Source organism: Exophiala xenobiotica (assembly GCF_000835505.1).
Source record: "Exophiala xenobiotica strain CBS 118157 unplaced genomic scaffold supercont1.7, whole genome shotgun sequence".
Lineage (NCBI taxonomy): Eukaryota > Fungi > Ascomycota > Eurotiomycetes > Chaetothyriales > Herpotrichiellaceae > Exophiala > Exophiala xenobiotica.
The window spans coordinates 1,942,335-1,961,913 of record NW_013562488.1 but is presented as its reverse complement, the minus strand read 5'-3'; the positions used below and the strand labels follow the sequence as shown (position 1 = coordinate 1,961,913).

The 19,579-nt window shown below is 52.1% G+C and overlaps 8 protein-coding genes across 8 annotated transcripts; 4 read left to right on the top strand and 4 right to left on the bottom strand.

The window, feature by feature from the left end:
• The first annotated feature begins 31 nt into the window (after positions 1-31).
• PV05_11416 (uncharacterized protein) lies at positions 32-5,397 on the top strand. The gene has a single exon (XM_013454897.1). The coding sequence runs from the start codon at positions 297-299 to the stop codon at positions 5,307-5,309; it is 5,013 nt and encodes a 1,670-aa protein (XP_013310351.1). The 5' UTR covers positions 32-296; the 3' UTR covers positions 5,310-5,397.
• A 198-nt stretch (positions 5,398-5,595) lies between these two features.
• PV05_11415 (uncharacterized protein) lies at positions 5,596-6,590 on the top strand. The gene is made up of 3 exons (XM_013454896.1): positions 5,596-5,907; positions 6,023-6,128; positions 6,284-6,590. The coding sequence occupies exons 1-3, from the start codon at positions 5,750-5,752 to the stop codon at positions 6,359-6,361; spliced, it is 342 nt and encodes a 113-aa protein (XP_013310350.1). The 5' UTR covers positions 5,596-5,749; the 3' UTR covers positions 6,362-6,590.
• A 294-nt stretch (positions 6,591-6,884) lies between these two features.
• PV05_11414 (uncharacterized protein) lies at positions 6,885-8,126 on the top strand. Its single transcript, XM_013454895.1, has one exon. It carries the CDS (start codon positions 6,908-6,910, stop codon positions 7,898-7,900), a length of 993 nt encoding a protein of 330 aa, XP_013310349.1. The 5' UTR covers positions 6,885-6,907; the 3' UTR covers positions 7,901-8,126.
• A 130-nt stretch (positions 8,127-8,256) lies between these two features.
• PV05_11413 (uncharacterized protein) lies at positions 8,257-9,798 on the bottom strand (the record flags this gene model as incomplete). The annotated part of the gene is made up of 1 exon (XM_013454894.1): positions 8,257-9,798. One exon carries the CDS (start codon positions 9,796-9,798, stop codon positions 8,314-8,316), a length of 1,485 nt encoding a protein of 494 aa, XP_013310348.1. The 3' UTR covers positions 8,257-8,313.
• A 268-nt stretch (positions 9,799-10,066) lies between these two features.
• Positions 10,067-12,254, top strand: PV05_11412 (uncharacterized protein). Its single transcript, XM_013454893.1, has one exon. It carries the CDS (start codon positions 10,139-10,141, stop codon positions 12,188-12,190), a length of 2,052 nt encoding a protein of 683 aa, XP_013310347.1. The 5' UTR covers positions 10,067-10,138; the 3' UTR covers positions 12,191-12,254.
• On the bottom strand, positions 12,216-15,245 carry PV05_11411 (uncharacterized protein). The gene has a single exon (XM_013454892.1). The coding sequence runs from the start codon at positions 15,005-15,007 to the stop codon at positions 12,326-12,328; it is 2,682 nt and encodes an 893-aa protein (XP_013310346.1). The 5' UTR covers positions 15,008-15,245; the 3' UTR covers positions 12,216-12,325.
• Positions 15,246-15,516: 271 nt separating this feature from the next.
• Positions 15,517-17,099, bottom strand: PV05_11410 (uncharacterized protein; the record flags this gene model as incomplete). The annotated part of the gene is made up of 9 exons (XM_013454891.1): positions 15,517-15,846; positions 15,896-15,975; positions 16,035-16,278; positions 16,340-16,410; positions 16,459-16,539; positions 16,600-16,747; positions 16,795-16,839; positions 16,891-16,940; positions 17,018-17,099. 9 exons carry the CDS (start codon positions 17,097-17,099, stop codon positions 15,517-15,519), a joined length of 1,131 nt encoding a protein of 376 aa, XP_013310345.1.
• A 792-nt stretch (positions 17,100-17,891) lies between these two features.
• On the bottom strand, positions 17,892-18,350 carry PV05_11409 (uncharacterized protein; the record flags this gene model as incomplete). Its single annotated transcript, XM_013454890.1, has 1 exon — positions 17,892-18,350. The coding sequence occupies one exon, from the start codon at positions 18,348-18,350 to the stop codon at positions 17,892-17,894; it is 459 nt and encodes a 152-aa protein (XP_013310344.1).
• Between the last annotated feature and the right edge of the window lie 1,229 nt (positions 18,351-19,579).

Here is a 19,579-nt window from a genome sequence, read left to right as displayed (position 1 = left end):
GTCTACTGCGAACCACCGTGGCTTCAACAGCCTTGAATTATCTGGATTAAACCAAGCATATCGAAGATCCAATGACCCTTGAAGACTTTGTGAGACCCTACCGAGAACCGGAACTGCAAGGCCTACTTCTACCTTATCCTTGAAACATTATCAACTATTGAATAGCCCGCATCACCCTCATCTTCTCCAAAGAGGCCCCTTATTATGGAGCCTTAGCAGCTGTTTCTCGGGCACCATATCCGCAGTATCAGCAATGCCAGCTAGGAAAGATCCACGGTTGATGCATTCTTCTGGCCATGGCGACTGATCCTAAAGCCGTTCGCCGCTATCAGGCTGGTGTCGAGAGAGCTCTGGGACTATTTGACGCATCGAATGAATGGGCAGACTACATTGCCTTTCTCAGCCGGCTCATAAAAGCACTGCAAGCATCTCCGCCAGACGCTGATGTCCCATTCAAACCGACTCTGGCAAAATATCTGGCTCTCTGTCTGAAACCATCTTTACCCTCAGGAGTCCATCAAAAGGCACTAGAAGTCTACAATCTAGTCTTCACCCTCCTCGGAAGGGATGGCCTGTCTTGCGACCTTCCCATCTGGCTTCCCGGAGTCTCTCATACCCTCTCCTTTGCCTCCTTGACTACGAGACCACTATTCCTCTCCCTCTACGACGAACATATTTTGAGACTGCCCAGCCATGTGCTGAGGCCAGCTCTCAGAGCTATCATCTTATCTCTACTTCCAGGTATTGAGGAGGAGGACAGTGAAGATTTCGAACGTACCTTCAATACAATCAGTAGCGTTCGGCAGACATTTGCGCAAGATAATGCTGAAGCATTTTTCTGGCAGAGCCTGTTCCTGGCTTCCATCACTAGTGTAAGCAAAAGACCAGGCGCTCTGGTCTACTTGACGAAACAGCTCCCAAAATTAGGACCAAAAACAGTACAGTCACCTACGCAGGAAAAGCCGGACCGACAAAGTACACAAGATCTCGGCCCAGAAATCAAAGCTGTGACGACTCCCGAGCCTGGCTTGCTTGTTCGTTGCTTTGCAACAGGCCTTCAAGATGAGCAACCGCTGGTCCAGCGGGGCTTTCTTGATCTACTGGTGTCTCATCTTCCGTTGAATGCTGCGATACTACGAGATCACGTCTCGTCAAAAGACCTAGATGTCCTAGTGACCTCTGCAATGTCCGTTGTCCTCAGAAGGGATATGAGTCTGAATAGGCGACTATGGACGTGGTTTGTTGGCAGAGAGGATAAGCGAGAGGGCTCGACAGATATGACGCAAGCCCCGGCAGAGCCACCTGCGATACCTACCAGGAGCATGACAGCGCCGAGCAGGCAAGAATACTTTTCCGCATACGGCCTTGACTCCGTGGTCAGGAGCTTGGATAGAATGCTGAATAAGCAATCACTGCTTCCCATCGACAGGGCACGGCCTTTCCGAATTATGCTATCATTGATGGATCGTTGGGTCATTGGCAGATTGCCAGTGGAAGCTTTATTCATCGCGGCTATGCGAGATTTGCAACGATATCAGACCACAGCGCCTTCACAAGCATCTTTTGACGAGGTTTTCCGAAGTGCCAACGTATTCTTTGATGCCATAGAGCCTCAGGTCATCACGGGCGAGCTGTTTCGATTGCTTAAGAAGGGCGATGTCCACTTGATCGAGTTCATAATCTCGAATTTCAATCTACAAGAGGAAGAAATACTGGCAATCCACCTGCCAATGCTCTGCCTAGCAATTTCTGAGATCCTCTTCGCAAGAAGCAACCACAAGTCGACGGGTATTGTTCAAGAAGAAACGCACACAGCAGATGAAGAACAGTTGTCAAGACTCTTGGAGGGCCTGCTCAGCTTACTACCTTCTCGGTCCGGTAGTGCACGCCCTGAATCGCTAGATGAAGTATCCAAAGACGGGTGGATGGAGAAACTCTTTGCGATCTATGGAAGTTCTTCCTATGTGAAAAAGGCACTTCTTGATACCCTTCGTCCTGAGTCGGCGGACCAGCTTCTACTACGCAATACCACCCTTGTCATTCTTGACTGCCTCCAACATGAGACTCGGCGGAGTCAAGGGTTACTGGGATCGTTGATCAATATTTTCACGAAGGCCATCTCTAGGACTAGTACTCTTGAGGTATTACAGCAACTTGATTTCGGTAACAAAATTGATTCGGCTCTACTTACCGCTCGGACGAGCTCAACATCAACTAAATATGAGATTGCCAGAACAGTTGCCAGGATGATTGACACTGTTCATGTCTTTGATCCAAGCAACAATACTCTGACCGACCACCATCTACTTCGCATCATCCCTGAACTTGTGTCGCAACTTTGGGACGTGCTCCTCCCCTGCACTCCTCAGTTTCAGGTCGAAGCCGTTGAGCAAATATGGAATCTCCGCATTATCTCGGGAGGGCTCCTTCTGGTCGATAGTAAAATCATGGACTTAATGTGCGAACAAGATTCTACTGTCAGCGAGCTGGCTGATCGAGTCTCCCGATTTTCAACATTCTGGATGCACACACGCTTCCCCGAACTCAATGCAGAGGTCTTCTCTGCAGCACACAGCAACGATGAGGACGGAGTGCCCTGGGCTCTGCTGCGACAACCTGTACTGACCATGATTGATGGCTTAAACCTGGCACAACAAGAAGACCCACGACGAATATGGCTCAGCAACCTTCCGTCAATACTGCCGGTATTTAGGATAGTTTTTGGTGAATACACTAGGACCCGCAGCTCACAGCATTCCTTGCTGGGTCTCCACCGACTTCAGAGGACTGTGATCGTCGCACGGCAATCTAGCATCCATCGGAGCGAGCTTTTCAGCACCAACGGATTCGCAGGAGTGCTTCTGGATGTCTGCGCGGAAAATGTCGCAAGTGGATCGAGCGACGATGAGACCACCAAGATGACTTTATCTGTCCTCCGCGTGCTGATCGAAGAAACTGATATCAGAGGCACGCACGACCTGACGAATCTGCTATTGCAACAGTTGACCAAGGCAGCTACGAGAAGTTCTCTGCAAGAAGACTATCTGGACACTTTGCAGGCAATATTCGCAAAACCGAATCCTGGACCACCTCCAAACAAGCTTGTGACGGTTTTGATAGCGGGGATATCGTCGGAAAGTGTTGATGCGAGTATCGATAAATGGATTACGCTACTCTGCAATACTCTCCCCCTCTATCCAACGCAGTCCTTACTAGCGAATATGCTCAAGCTGACGGCTTGTTTTTGTCAACGGATTAAGGCATATTTTGAGCTTATGCAGCGGTTGTGCGAGAAAACAACCCCTACAAATCATGTCAATGGAGGTACAGTCACCCAAGCAGCAAAAAACCCAGAGAGGTCAGTCAACAACCTTCTTGCAGGACTGGAATACATCCTTGCTAGAGCACATACTCATCTAGCCGACCGGCCTTCAACGTCGGACAGCTCCGCCATGAATGCCACTGAAATAGCTCAGTCCCGTTTAATCGCTAATAGTCGACTTACTGTCGTCTTATGTATGCAGGACACGATCAAGCTTTGTGGCGAGATTTGGGCGTGGAGGATTCTCAAGAGACCATCTAGTGCCGTCATTGACACAAAGTCCTTCGCTTACCTCTCATCCAGGCTGCGTACGAGGACAAGGAGGATACTAGAGCACTTGTCTGATGCAGAGCCACAAGAATGTTTGGAGACACTGATGGGAATGTGGGTGGACGCGGCTCGTCGAGATTCGGAGCAAGATGTCATCTTGAACTTGATGCAGAGTCTTGATGGAGCGCGGCCCAAGTTCATGATGCCGGCAACTTTCAATGCTATATACAACCGCACAAACCCCGCCGCACTCGACCAGTCCCAGAAGTCAAGCTTGTCCGTCGATGTTACCGCACTTGAGTTGATGGCATTCCTGATTGCATATACAAAAGCCTTGGAGGATGACCTGCTGGAAGAAATCTGGACCGACTGTACGGCATTCCTACGAGAAGTCCTTGCGAATCCAATGCCGCATCGCCAAATTCTGCTTAAGCTATTGCAATTCGTCGCTGTCGTCTGTCAAAAAATGGAGAACACCAACTTTGGAGAAGTGTCCAAGATGCGGCGAGAATTGGGCGACCTGTGTTCTAGATTATTCACTGCCATATTCACTATCAGACCAGCAGGTCTCGACTCCACAGCACAGCGAATGGCAGAGCCTGCTATCAGCCGGAAAAGCGAACTCCAAGCTGGAAATGCGATCCATATCCTCTGCGAGTCTCTACCAGTCATCGGCAACGCGCTGGGCGACCAGGACAGACTGAACAACACTCTTGCTGGCGTAGCCCTGCACATTACTGGGCCTGCTCTCCGGTCGAAGCAGTTCCCTCAGTCAATCAGCATGGACATTCTCCGACTACTCCTGTTGTTGGCTAAATCGCAACCCAATAACAAGACATGGAAGAAGGATGTCCTTGATGTGCTCAATGATGGGAAGTTCTTTCAGTCCCCTGCCCCTCTAGCTGAAGGCTGGTTGCCGCTGATAAAGCAAATCTGGCTGTCAGACAAAGGCTTGGTGACGGAGCTTGTGTCCAAATTGACAGCGCCTACTACTGCTGGCTTGGTGTTCGGCGTTGGAGCCACTGCCGCGCGAACTGAAGCTGATAGGAGAACACAGCTGATACTCAGACGCATAGCTCTGTTGCTGATCGCTGGCGACACAGATGCTTTTGTTGCCGATATACCTCAGATTGTGCGGAAACTGGAAGAGCTTCTGACATCCACGCCATCCTCATCGCCCTCGTCCAGCACGCGTGGTGACGTGTATCTCGTCCTTCGAGCGATGGCGCTGGCATTGACGCCAATCCACCTTGTCTCCTTGTGGCCGATTGTCGATGTGGAGTTGCGTGACCTCTTCACCAGCTTACAGAAAGGCGAACAGTCAACATTCACAGGATACTCACAGCTGCAGGGAGCCAAACTTCTGGATCTTCTTCTTCTCATGAAACCCGAAGAATTCCAAATGCACGAGTGGTTGTTTGTCACAGACACCGTGGATGCTGTGTATCCACCATATAACTTTGAGCCAGCTGCAATAGCAGATACCATGGTGACCAGAGGCGAAAAGGAGATTGATCTCCCGTCGGTATCTGAAAACGAGCCCAGAAGACCGTGGCTATGCACCGAGACGACTCGAAAAGCAGAAGATCCCGAGACGCTTCTACGGCCATTCTTCAAGCAGCTGAGCATTCATGCTTTTGAGGATATATACAGTCTCCAGGCCATTGACCTTGAGGCATGTCGGAGGGATTTGGTGGCGGATTTATTCGTCGATTGAACGCAGATGAAGAGCTGCGGCTCAGCGACGTCTGTGGTATACAGCATCCGCCTCAAGGGATCACCACATAGGAGTAGTCCAAGTTGAGAATCAATATTTATATCTCGTCGGATGTGGCACTTGAAGAAAAAGTCAGCAGCTTGCCTAAATTACACCGGGATGCCCCCATCATGCCCCCGTGATGCCCGTCATTCCCCCCGAACATTTATGCCGAGGCTTCAGGGTGGAGAAACTCATCGTTAACGACCCCGTGCTCTATCCGTTTCCCACTTCTGCGAACAGTGAACACGATCCTACCCGATTCTCCAGCTTCAGTAACTAGTCCCGACACTTGTTGATCATATTTGCTTGTGACTTTTCGCGAACTTCCTCGACAGTTTCCTCCAGTCACACGACAACTTCAAATCCCCAGCCCGCCTCTGATTAACCTCCCAGCAGCTATGGCCTCGCGACTCCTCGTTCCACGCCTCACCTCCGCCTCAAGAACCCTCAGAGCTCCTTCTCCCTTCCTCTCCAGATCCTTCCAGACATCCGGCAGACGGTTGCAAGAGATTCCAGCAGTACCCGTGAAGAAGCCCGTAGGAGCTTTCAGAGGAGGGTGAGCTTGACCCTATTCCACCTGGGAATAACTGCGAGCTCGATGGAGCTCATGCGCACGGCACACAGAGCAGTTGGACCTTTGGTGCAAGAGCTAATATAACTCGGGATACTAGGCTCTTCGGATTCCTGCTCGGCTCTACACTCGCGGGCGCATCAGTGTACTACTATATTCTCGAAGAATACAAGGTTTCCAATGAACTGTTGACAGAAGATATCTACGTACGTGGACACAGTCCCTCTCGTGGCGCTGAGCCATGCAGGCAGACCTATTCGATCTGTCCGATCTGTTCTATGATCGCTCAAAATGCCTGCTCCGTCACTCCCCAAGGCGCTGCCCTCCCTTCCGTGCAGGTCTTGCTAACCGCAAACTATAGGCTCTACAAGCGGCAGTCCAACGGATCCATTCCTACGTCTCGGAACTGGAGAACAAGATGAACCAATTGAAGAAATAGGAGACATGAGCAAGGGCAGGGTTGCTTTCAAAATCTGGGCGAAACAAGGAGATGGCTTGACATGGTTGATTTCCGAGCAGAATGCTATGGGCTTGTTGGACTCGCACACAAGGTAATCGAATACTCCACCGCCAGTCTGAGCGTTTGTACAAATAAAATCTCCTTCTACCAGCTCTGAATGGATTGTTCGAAAGACTCGCAATTTACCCCATCAATACTTTCACAGGGTGGCGCCTGTTAAAGGCAATGGGAGCAAGTCTGTCGCTGAAGGGTTCGTCGTATGCTGAACTTCAAATGCGGCTGCTCTTAAGTCAGATCCTCTTTAACAGACGGTCACTCCTGATCTTTCGGTGGATGCAATCAGCAACTCAGTCTCCCCGTGCAGATTGATGCCTATTGATCGCCCTCCGAGGCCGACCGGCAGTAGCCTTGCATATCACGTGTCAGGCTGAAGCTGAACTTTCCCCAGACTTTCAATTGCGCTTGTCTTCCAACTTACCCTGACTACCAACACTACGTAAATAAATCCTAGGCTCACGTCCCATAATGCCCTTAATTGAAGAACTCCCAGTCACGTCGACGAACATCCGCGCCTCCCATGGTTGGGCATATGTCCCCGACACGGCTGCGCCCAACCCCGCCGCCCAACTCGGCTCGCGCAAGCGTGGCCGTGATGGCGCGCCCACGATCACCGCTCAAGCCGCGCACAAACTCTCCGCCAAGCAAGAGAAGGCAATACAGCAGCGTCTGAATGATCTGGGAAAGGAAAATCATCGAGAGGTGAATATTCTGATACCAAAGCGAGAAGGCGCGGGCGCGGGCGCAAGAGGCAAGACGACACAGAACGTCAGGCGGATCCTGGGCTATAACAGGACGTTCCAGCACTACCTTGCGGACGAGGAAGCGGGCGTTAACGTTTATGGAGCGGCGGCTACGAGCGCCGCGGGTCCGACAGGGACGAAGGGCGCCGCAGAGGCGAGGAGAAGAAGTGGCGCCGTGACGGCGACGGAGCAACAGAAGCCGAAGCGGAACGGGTCGCTGGGGAAGAAGGGAGGGAAAGGGAAACAGAAAGAGAAAGAGAAAGAGACGAAGGAGGGCGCAACCATAACAGTTCAGACAGAAGAGGACGTGGATATGACCGATGCCCCGGCTGGCCAGTCTTCGCCTTCGCGTCAGCAAGCAAAATCAGATGCAGGCGCCGAGTCTACAACAGATGACGCCGCCGTCGACAAAGACCCGTTATTACGGCCGCGCGACATTCCCAAAATGCCGTCGGACCGCGTGATGCAAGCGCTCCTGGCCGAGCCGGCGCTGAGTTACACCGCGGCGAGGGCGAAGCCGTTAGAAGGTGCGGACAGTACGACTTTCGGAATGCGCACGGGCAATAATATGCTGCTCGCGAAGCCGCAGCGGTGGTTCTGCGCCGTGTGCGGCTACTGGGGGAAGGTGCGATGTAAGCGTGGCTGTGGCGAGAGGGTGTGTGGTTTGATGGAATGCTGGAGAGGGCATGAGGGTGTTTGTCCTTTGGCGGGATATTAGAAGGGCGTTTTACCGGGTGAGTGAATGGCGCTGGTACTGCGTCGATATCTCTTACTTGATTGCGGCTGAGAGGAGCGGGCAACGTGAGCAAAGACGATGTGAGAGAGGAAGGGCAGGGAAGACCCGAGATGGCGGTTTTTCGCCATGCTGTATTGATGCGTTCAAGCGTGTTTAACTACGATTTCCGGGCTTCAGGTTGCATGAAGCAGAAAAGACTCGATACCCCTGCATCACTATGAAATGGAAACATGATATTTAACGTGCTAGGTTTGCAGTCCTTATTAAGAATGCTCCACAGAACCGTAGACAATAGTTGTGGAACGTCGATCTATTTTTCTTCGCACTTGATATGGGTATATCATTGGATCATAAGGTCATTTCTCGTCATGTTTGACCATGGGCATCTGTCGCTTTCAGACGGGCCTTCTGGTCCGGCAAATACCGCACACACCTACGTCTCCGGCATTCAAATATGCTGTACCATTGTCCTTACAAGTCTCGCTCTGACAAGACCAGTGGCGCGGGTCTTTCTTGGGGTCTAGAACATGAGCGCATGCTATGCATGTAGCATTCAGACGAGGATTTTCGAGTGAACAGATAGGGCAGGTCAAAGTTGGCGATGGCCTGGTGGATGCTGCCGCTGTTGTTCCATTTGCCGCAGTCTTGTCTCCCGCATGAAGAGTATCTGGTGTAGTGACTGCTTTTGGCTCGGACGCTTTCAGTGATGAGGATGGTATCGACGCTTGTACTTCGTGTGCGGTGGCATCCAATCCAGACTCATCAGGCGGCTTGCCGCATTCGGGCCTGTATATCGGTGCAGATTCGCTATGCTCTGAATCAATCGGCTTCTCGTGACCAGCACCTTCGTTCGGCCGTAGAGGCTTGAAGTAGCGATCCAGACCTTCAAGTTCTTTCAGCTCATTCTGGACATTGGCGTCGTCCTTGTCTTCATCCTCGCAAACCTTGATCATGCCTTGACCGTAAGTGTCAAGCATCCTTTCCCCATTGACGTCTTTCGCATCTTCCTGGCCAGCATCCACATCTTCATATTCTCCCTCGGTACTCTCGTACTCGTCTTCTTCTTGGTCTTTCAGCGCAGCAGCCTCCTGCTTGTTCGTCTCGAACCTTGCCAGGGCGGCAGCAGCCCTTAGCTCTCTGCCTCTTTTACTCTGCGCCACACGCGGCTTCCCGCCAATCGCTCCTTTCCTGTTGATCTCGAGTCCAAGCCTCATATCCTCATCCTCGCCCAGGGCAACGCCATTCTTGCCGAACTTCTTCTCAATCCGCCGCTCTTTCTTTTCCTTCCAAGTCAATTCTTTACCGTCTGCACCCTTGGCTTTCCGTTTCCTTCTCCGGCTCCTGAACGTGCCTCCACACAACGGCAGGCCTTCCAGTTCTTGACTTGTCAGGATATTGTTTCCCATGACAGCGCCCATATCAGTCAGTGTCCGTCCGCTACCCCAGAAGCCTTCGCCAGTATAATTTTTTGCCCAAAGTCCTTTCATCTCTTCGGCGTACACGTTCCTCGTCTTCCAGAAACCCTTGCCATGGTTCATGTGTGTATTATGAGCGAGCTCGTGCATCATGACCATTTGCACCATGTTGAAAGGGACCCACCCACCGTTCTTACTCCGTAGCACGAGCTGGATGATCTCTCCGTTGTTAAAGTTCCGGCCAATGAATTCCCGGTTGGGCTCGTATTCCTCTAGTGTGGTCACGGAAAGATAGTGGTTTTTCATGATGGGCAGGCATTGTGCGGCGATCGCCCGGAGGAAGGTGTCGGCCAGGTCATAGTCTGCTTGTTCCGAGGCAGGACGAGGGAGAGGCTTGATGAAGACCACACGGTCGTTCGGATGGGAGGATTTCTGATGATTGAGACGGAGAGTGTTGAGTGGCATGCTGCTGGCCTTACGATGTCTGTCGTCCACTGGGACCTATGGCGCCGCGATGTGATACTCAGTGGTCACTTGAAAATAAGAACCCCGGAGGCTTGCCACTCAATAGGGAGACGCGGAGCGCGTAAAGTGCTTTTCGCCAAGTCACGTGCTTCATCGTCCGCCTTTACCGAGGCACAATACCTAATACCCGGATACAATCCAACCTCATACCACACATCTTACTCTGACTTGGCCACGGAGCGGGTGATTTCCACCTCTGATAATATATCTCTTCTGATGCTAGACATTCAAAGGTGAGCGTTAGTTATCAGTCACTTTTTTCGTGCCCTGAACCGCCACAATGGCACAACTGAAACCGTCGTCCGCAACATCTGGCTTCTTTCAAGCCCTCCCTGTCGTTCCCCCTCAATACACCGCACTGAGTGCTTCCAGCTCTTCCACTTCCAGCCCATCCATAACAGACGATCCGGTCTTTGCTCGAGTACTTTCGTTGTACCTGCCCAGCCCCATACCGTCCGAGATCACCAAACATCTGCATGACTTCTCACGGCTCGTCCTCTCCCCTTCAACGCTCCGGCACACCGTGGATTGCGAGACAAACCAGCCCACCCTCCACCCATTGACGACATTCGGCGAAGAGAACAAAACCTCGCCCCTCCGCACAAGCGAAGGTTGGCGCGCCCTCAAACGTATCCAGACAGCCGCCGGCGTCGTCGGCTACGGCTACCCACACTACACCATCCACTCGACCTTCAACCGACGCATCCACCAATTCGCCACATTGCACCTCTGGCACGGCACCGCAGCCCTGGCGACATGCCCTATGGCCATGACCGACGGTGCGGCCGTCCTCCTGCGCCGACACCTCTCGGACCCCGATGATGACGCCGACCAACCGGGCCGCGCTGATGTCTTTCTCGAGTCTTACCACCGCCTCATCTCCCTCGACCCGGCATACGCCTGGACATCAGGACAATGGATGACCGAGCGCACAGGCGGCAGCGACGTGAGCGGCACCGAAACCGTCGCGCGACGCATGACGCCTACGGAAATCGAGTCCGATACCCAAACCAACCGCGACAAGGACGCGCACGGCCTGCCCCTGGGACCCTGGACCGTCTCGGGCTTCAAATGGTTCTCGTCGGCCACCGACGCCGATATGGCTATTCTACTCGGCCAGACGGACAAAGGGCTAAGCGCCTTTTACGCCCCTCTGCGTCGACGCGTCGGCCATCTTCATCACCTCCACTCGCCCTCTTCCTCTTCAGCTGCTTCGCGAACAGGGACAGAGACAGAGATGAACGGCATCCGTCCCACGCGGCTCAAATCCAAACTCGGCACGCGCGGCTTACCCACGGCCGAACTCGAAATACGAGGCATGCGCGCTTACCTGATCGGCCGCGAGGGCCAAGGCGTCAAAGAAATCAGCAGCATTCTGAACATCACACGACTCCACACGGCGAGCGCGGCCGCGGGATACCTCGCTCGCGGGCTCGCCGTGAGTCGCGCATACACACGCGTCCGTCGCGTGCAGGGCGGCCTCTTGTCCGAGAACGCGCAACATCTGTCCTGGATGGCAAGCGAGACGGTCAAGTACGCCGCCGATACGCACCTCGTCTTCCTGGGCGTGGCGCTCCTCGGCGCCAGCGAACAAGGGCACGACGCCGTCGTTGGGGCCGGTAACGGTACGCGCGGCGCCGCAGAAAACGTGCTTGTTCCGCGCGAGAAGAGCCGCATCGACGTGTTGCTGAGGATCCTGACGCCCGTGATGAAAGCCCGCGTCAGTCTGAACAGCGTCGCTGGGCTGCGCGAGTGTATGGAGTCCCTGGGCGGTGTGGGCTACTGCGAGAACAACGAGGACGGAGGCGTGATGAATCTGGCAAGGCTGTTCAGAGACAGTGTCGTGGGCACGATCTGGGAAGGCACGACGAGCGTCATGGCCGAGGATGTGCTGCGCGTGGTGAAGAATGAGAAGAAATTCAAACAGGGCGATGATGCTCTCGACATGGTCTTCGGATGCTGGACCAGAGCCGTGCTGCAGGCCGTCGGAGCGACGTTCGAGGCCGAGTGCCAAGTCGTGCTGAACCGATATAATGTGTTGAGGGACACTGTAGACAAATTGGGCGTGCAAGAACTTCTTCGTCGGGGGAGGGAGCTACTCGAACATATCGAAGCCGTGGCGTGCGCTTGTCTGTTGATGTATGATGCCTGCACGGATGGAGATGAAGTCGCCGCGGCAATTGCGAGGAGATGGGTGAGGATGATTGCATTGCCCCCGGACGTGGCCAAACTCCATATCGATGATGTTTGGCAGAAAGAGGCCGAGATGGATAGGAGGATCTTCCTTGGATCAGACACTACATCCACGCCGCCTGCGCAGGCGAGACTATAAGCATCGAACATTAAATAAAAGGGGAGCACGCCTGAATAGATTCAACAATGTGAGATAGATATTGAGGATTTCTTGCATTAGATACCAAGCAGCGCCAATTCCAATGCCGTAGCAGATCCCCCTCCTAGTCATACTTCACGCAGCAAACACCTCGCTAACCTTGCCAACAAACCCAGCTAGTCCAGACAGATTCGACACGGCAACACCTGTCACAGGACCAGCGGCCGAGACAGTGGGCACAACAAGAACCTGATCCCCAACATTCATCCATTCGACACTGCTCACAAACCTGAAGGTGATTTTGATTTCCGTCTTCTCCCCTCCGTTCAATTGCAAATTCTCCAGTCTCTCGGTCTCGTCATCACTGTCGAAGGAGAAAACCTCTCCCTCACGTGTCAAGGATCCATGCCGAGTTCTTTCATCCTCCTCCAGATCTACTAATGTTACCTTGACGGCTGCACGCACACTGTTGACATAGATGATAGCATGCCCGCCCAACAGTAGAGGCGGTGAATTGGTATGAGAAAAGTCCGAGGACGGGAAACCTGCTGAGAACGACGAATATCCACCTGGAATCTCCTTCGTATCGATCAGCACCATCCCTTTACGAGCCTTTCCTAACCCGAGAGAATTGGATTGATCACCGGCAGGCTCAACGCCAATGGTACCAGTCTCTCCTTCACGCATTCGATTGACCGGCAGTCGGAGGTTGCGCAATGACACGACCCTTACGCGTAGATAAGTTGGCGTCATCTGTGCTCCGCCAGCAGCAATCTTTGAGCTTTCTTGGTATGACCGTGCAACTATTCCCGTGCGCTTCTCCAGATCGGGTTGTTCCGCACAGTAGGATTTTGATCTCAAGATCGGCCGGGACGTCTGAGGCAATGATTGTTCCGTGTCAACGCCGAAAGGCCCAAGGTATAGAACATTGCCCACCGACAGCACCCCGTGAGAAACATGCCCGCAGAGAACCACTCCTTGCTTAGCAAGGCGGATGTCCGGATTTAGCGTGTAGACACGAGACGGTGGTATACTGAAAACCTCGTCGACGTGGAAAAGCGCGAATGATTCACTGCTATCATTCGTGGCAGGCAGCTTAGGACGGCTCCATTGCGAGATTGGAAGTGAGCGTAGCAAAGCATGCAGTTTGGTTACACCTTGCCCAGTGACCGCGCTGGCCATCAAAATCGGAACGATCCTGCTGCCATCGTTACCTCTCATGGATGCCCCTAGCAAATCAACCTCGACTTGATCTTTTGCCGAAATGAACTGCAACTCAAGCAAGGAACCCGTTCCTTCGGCCATTGCGGCTGGTACGAGGGTGTTGGCCATCATCACTGGTACTTTCTCAGCTGCTTTCAGTGTGGAGAGAAGTTTGGCTAACACCGAGCGGAGGCCAGACTTGTTTGCGAGGTCCATCTTGGTGATGACTATCATCAACGGCAATTCCAGACGCAAACACATATCAAGGTGAGATAGCGATAGATCCACAGTCTCTGGAGGACGGCTATCCGTAGCAGTCCCTGCTGCGGAAACAGTTGCCCCGATGCGGCCTGTATTCTCCTCATTTTCATCTGCTGCAACGCAAAGAATGGTCCAAGACGGCTTCCACGATATCAAGCTTCGAAAAGTGGATTTTGCAAAGCGCGGCAGTCCAGGCGAGTCGCAAAGGAACACCAAACGATCTGCAAGGTTTTGAATGTCTGTCCACGACGAGACATCGCCTGAGGCATAGTTGACTACCGGGTTCGGGCGAGCTCGGTCGGTCTCGTAGCCAACAAGTTCCTGCGCTACAGAGCTCGTAATTCCAGAAGCAATCTCATGCCGATGCTTTAGCAATGATAATCGGCTTTTTCCACGGCCATTGTCGAGTGTAGATGTCGAAAGCGTGCCCAAAAGGGTAGACTTTCCTGAAGAAGCAGCCCCAACTAATGTGACCCGAAGCTGCTCTGTAGAGGCTTTCTCAACCACATCCTGGGTCCCTACCCCGTCGGCATCGCTTGTCGAAGGATTGAGGGTCTCTTTTGGCACGTCTGCATCGCTACTTGCTCGTGAATCCGGATAGACTAATACTTCCGCCACCGAAAGTTTGTCCCTTTGCAAACGGCCCTTGTCAGATTCTGATTCGGTTTCCATCCACTCGCAGGTTCCGACTGTAACCTTCCGTAACACATTCGTCGTGCAACCTAGACTGGCAGCCATGGCGCTAAGGTTGGTCAAGCTCTCCTGCAGCTCTTCCTCAGTAAGACCGACCAGGGTGCCATCGTCAGCCACACCAATCTCATAAAGAGCGCCCTGGCTTTCTTCCAGACCTGGTAAGAGCTTGGCAGGACGCTCAGGGACGCCTAATTTTGGGGTGGCTTCAGGAAGAACCGGCAAGACTAGATCCGCGTTTGAAGAGGAATGAAACGGCGAAGATTGCTGCAGTCTCCACAACAGCTGCGTCGTCAACTGCTGCAGTCGCAGTTGACGAGCTTGTCCGGACGGCTGAACTGAGCGGCGCTCCAAGGGTGTCTCGCCGAAGGAGCGATTTGGCCCAACGGCGGACTGTGCAAGGGTATAAGGAGGACCTGATGTCGAGGACGCAGTAGAGGTCGAGACGAACTTCCTCCTCGGCCGCAAAAGCAGATGCAGTTTGTACTCTGTAGGACCGTCATGCCGCTCCGGCTCCAATTTTGTGCAATCTGGTGTATAATGTAGTCTTTCTTTGGCAGGAGACTCGAGGCTTTGTGACGGCTGCGGAGTTGAAGTGCCTGGGGTTGACCATGGCGAATGTATTCGAGGCGGTTCGTCTTGATAAGTGAATATGGACGCCATGGTGAGGGTGGTATGCTTCTCCTCCCTCTCTTTGAGATACTCATATGAAGTGCCGCCGTAATGACAATCCTAATGATGGTAAGGAGCGGGTAATTGTATGAGAGTAGTAGAGTAGCTGCGACAAACGAAGGAACATCGTTGCGGATAAAGGAGTAGGATTGTTTGGTTGTAAACGGCTTTTGGGATCCAGATCAGACGAGCATGGATGGGTGGATGGGAGGAATGATCAGGCCTCGAGTCACTCAGAAAGATGTCGACTCACACATGGAGAAGGAACTTGGGTACGTAGGCACGTAGGACAGGCACGAGTCATGCTCCCCGGATGCTAATACTGCGGAATGACTCGACAAAATCTATAACCATCATACCATCTCCACTGTTTCGATGATTTTCTTTTCCTCCCAGACGCATCGAAAGGCTTCTTGTACATGCGCATGCTGTTTCAACGTAGATGAGAGATTGGATGTTTGCAATTGTTGGACTGATTATTTCAGGAATGCCATATCAACTCAGCCACAGCACGTTAGATCCTCGCACAGAGCAGCCCTGCACCCCAGCATGCAAGAACCATCATCGACATTCCTGCGTCGCAATCCTTCCGAGCCGTGGTCACTCGCCCGAGGTTGCGCTTCAGAAACACTTTGTATCAGTGGCAGCAATTCTGGCTGCAGAGTGGCCGAATGGACGCCGTACGCATGGAAGCACTCGTTGATCGTGTTGGCAAGGCCCATAAAATTGGTCATTGTCTCGTCTGAAACGACGATATGAGCAGATGCAACAGCTTTTTGTTGATTTAGACGCCAGATGTGCAATTCGTGAACAGCGAGGACACCAGCAATCTGCAGCAACGGTCAGGATGAAGACAGGCCATCCGCAAAGATAATGTACCGTTTCAATATCATGTTTCACATCGTTCGGATCCAAACCGCGTGGAACTGTCTGCATCAAGATTGCACCTGCCTTCCTGACTGCGTGTGGACGTCAAGATTAGAAGAGAGAAATACGTCTGGTCTGGTCGGCACCATACCTAGAGGGATCGACGATAGCAGGATCATCAATGCAATTGCCATACTAACAGCTGGATCCGCGTAGAATCTTGCAGGGTAATTGGCTTTCCAGATCACAGTTGCTGCGATGATGACGCCGACATTGTTTGCCGCATCACCGATGACATGCAGAAGCACACCCATCATGCCCAAGTCATGGTTATGTCCCTTGGTCTGGGACATTGGTGAGGCTTCGTGGCGGTGGGAGGTGTGACTGTGTCCAGGCTGGGAAGGATAGCATCAGCTCAGGGCAGAGGTCGACACCAAGGACCTTACTTACATCCACAGCACCCAAATCCACTTCCGTAGATCCTCCTGCACCATTATCGACAACCTGATTAACAGCATGATCGTGTTCTTCACCCCATTAGCCAGTGATTGGAACATTCCACCATGCCAACATACCATGGAGAAATGCTGCACTGATGACATTCAGAGAAAAACCAACGCAGCCAACAATCAAAACAAGCTTAGGATTCTCAACACCTGAGAGAGTGAAAAGCTGATCAGCGCTAGGTCTTCGGTTTTCGCATTGTGACACCTTACGTTGTAGTGAAACAAATCGTTCAATGGCCTGCAGGAAGATGCTGACACCCAGAGCTAAGAGGAAAACTCCATTGAAGAAGGCCCCAAGCAGATTGGCTCGTTGCCAGCCAAAGGAGAGCTCTTTTGGAGAGTGACTTCTTTCAGAGATCTATGCATTGCTTAGGTCCTTGCGTAGGTGACAGCATGACATCTTACCTTGAAAGCAACAAGTGCCACGATAAATCCGACAAGATCATTCAACTACCCTAAGCTCAGCAGGAGGCCTCCGTGAAGATGATTTATACCCCGTACATAATGGAAGGCATCCGCCACCAAAGCAAGCGACTTCGTGTAAAAGCCCACTGCCGGTTAGAAATGTATCAGCATCTATGCACGGGTCCAACTTCCAGCCCGGTGCGCAAACTGCTTTTCGGCTCACCTCCAATTTCGGCGAGAAAGAATGAGCAGGAGATGCCGATAATGATCATCAGCCGCTGGGCTTTCGTGATTGCGAAGACCATGATGAAGGGCCGCCGAGTGATCAAAGGACTGATCAAGTGAAGGAGTGTGGCGTCCAAATGCAAATGACTTGGGAAAACTTGTATGATAGGTTGGCTGAAGCCTGGCTCCGTGCTACCTACCTCTAACACCTTGGCTCGTCGCCTGTGTCACAAGACAAGGGTTTTCTGACGAGGAGGAAGTATCAGAGCTATGGCTGGGCGAGTACGAAGATAAAACTTTCAATGTACTAGAGCGAAGCTCATCGATACTTTCATGTATGGATGTGATCAAGATAAAGTCAAGCTATGACAGACCGTGTGAGAATATCGTGAAAGTCCGCCATACCCTCTTTTGCACTGTCGCAACAGATACAACAGAGTATAATGTCGAAGGCAGTTCTGTATGAGTTTCTGGCCGATGTGGCATCAACAAACAATTGCATCTGGGGCTGCAAAGCTCTCTGCGGAAAATTGGCGACGAGTATCTTTGGTTGCGAACGAAGGGACCCGTCTCCGGAAAGTTCAATCGCACGCAGATCCAAAGCAGGCGGATCGGAGCGGTGCTACATTGATCCGTAAGGCTGCTATTATCGTAAGGCCAGGGTCATGACCTTCGATAATATCGGGATAGAACTCGCGATTGGGCTAATGCATCCGATCGGAAGGGAGAACCAAGGGTAGTTGTAGACAGCTGCAATGTAAATTCCAACAAAGCAAATCCAAGAACTTCATCGCCCCAATATAAGAGCCGGGAAGATCAATGCTCTTTCAGGGCATACTGTCGAGCCTACAGTAGGCTTCTTAGATCGAATCTCAGGGGAAGTAAACGGTGATACCCCAAGGGACATCCCACTTATTATCCGTGCACATCCATTCATTGTCGTCACGCCAGTCATCAATCGAATGTCGGATAGTGGCTTCCATGTCGTACGTCTTGTCTTCATAACCAAAAGTTGCTCTGCCGACAACAGTGTCTCCGAACACCCCAAGTCCGTCTGTGCTAGGGTTCGGGATATAGCAAGCTAATTCGGCGGAGTAGCAGTCTCGAATGCTGCCATCACTGCGTGTGCTGCTTCCGTGGAAGACATAACCTGTGCAGGATTGTGCCTCGAAGTCTGGTCGGTCCGGGTCTGTAACAGTCTGCATCATGACACACGAAGGGTCGTACTGGGTCCAGGAGTAGCTTGTCTGCGTGGTCACCTCCGCCGATGCAAGGAGGAGATTCCAGAGTAGTATCAGAGGCGCTTTGAAAATCATCCTTGAGAGATTCATGTTGAGGCTGGGGAGCTGCAAACAAGATGTTGATAGTAGCTGCAATAATTCGCGCGACACTGTAAGCCGCTCGAAATCTTTGAAGGAGGATGGGTATCAAAGAAACTGGCGGTTCTCGGCCCACTCGTTGGTCTATTACTAGCAGGTCGTGTCCAGTGTTCTCATAGCCCACACACCGGCGTTTAGCCATAGTGCGGCAAGGAGGGTCTGCGTGAAAAGTATGCTGAAGTGCGGTCGTATTCTGCAAAGAAACACTTCTAGATTCAGCACGAGCCACTGCTCATAGAAGTTTTTCAGCAAGACGCCTGAGGGTCGTATGAGGGAGCAAATAGTAGCATGCAGACATTTCATCTGCAAGAAAAGATCAAACATCTGAAGGCCCAGTCCCAGAAGCTCTCGCAGATACTGATGACCTGGATCTCACATAGCTTGTGTTCTTCACTTACTGGCTTCGATTAGGCCATGCCATCATCAAATTTCAAGAGCTCATGTGCACGGATACGCACGTTGAATCAGCCACAGGTTTGGACAAGACGACGTTTGGCTTTATTGTGGGCGCTCCTGTATCGAAGAGACAAAGGCGTTGTCAATGAGACACCAGAAGCGTAATGGAAGCAAGATCTCTCGCTAGAAGGTGATCAAAATCAATAAAGTACCCGCCCATCTTTATTTTTGGGCGCCGGTGTCGTTACTCAGAATACTTGGAGTCCGTGCCTGAAAGTAACATTCCACATCCGAATTGTGTAAGGATCTCGCAGAGGTGGCAGACACCTGTTCGTGCAAGGCAGTTGGAACGGCTCAACCAAGCTGACCCGGAGGTCCTTTCTTACTGCTGCTGATGGTGTTGAGGACAGAAAGTACGGACTACACGCTGTGAAGTCCTTTTCAGTCCTCCTTTTCCGGTGCAGCCTCGTCTGACGTCATATGATATTTCGGCCAGACAGCTTCACCAGGTGTCATCTATTGACTATATACAAGCCTCAGCATCGAGGCGAAGACCCGAAGTTGACAGGCGAGATCTTCGAGGATTGGCCTGAGAAGAGCTTATACATTCAAGAGGTCAGGCAGCTCGCCAGGACGCCGTCTCGAATCTTGACCGAGCTGAATGAACGACTCTTGCAAAATGTGATCGGTCCATCATATGACATACTCGCGCAAAGCCCCGCGCGTCCGAGAAGGTGAAAACAAGAGAGTGTTCGCTTGACGGTGGAGCTTGTGTAACAATGAGA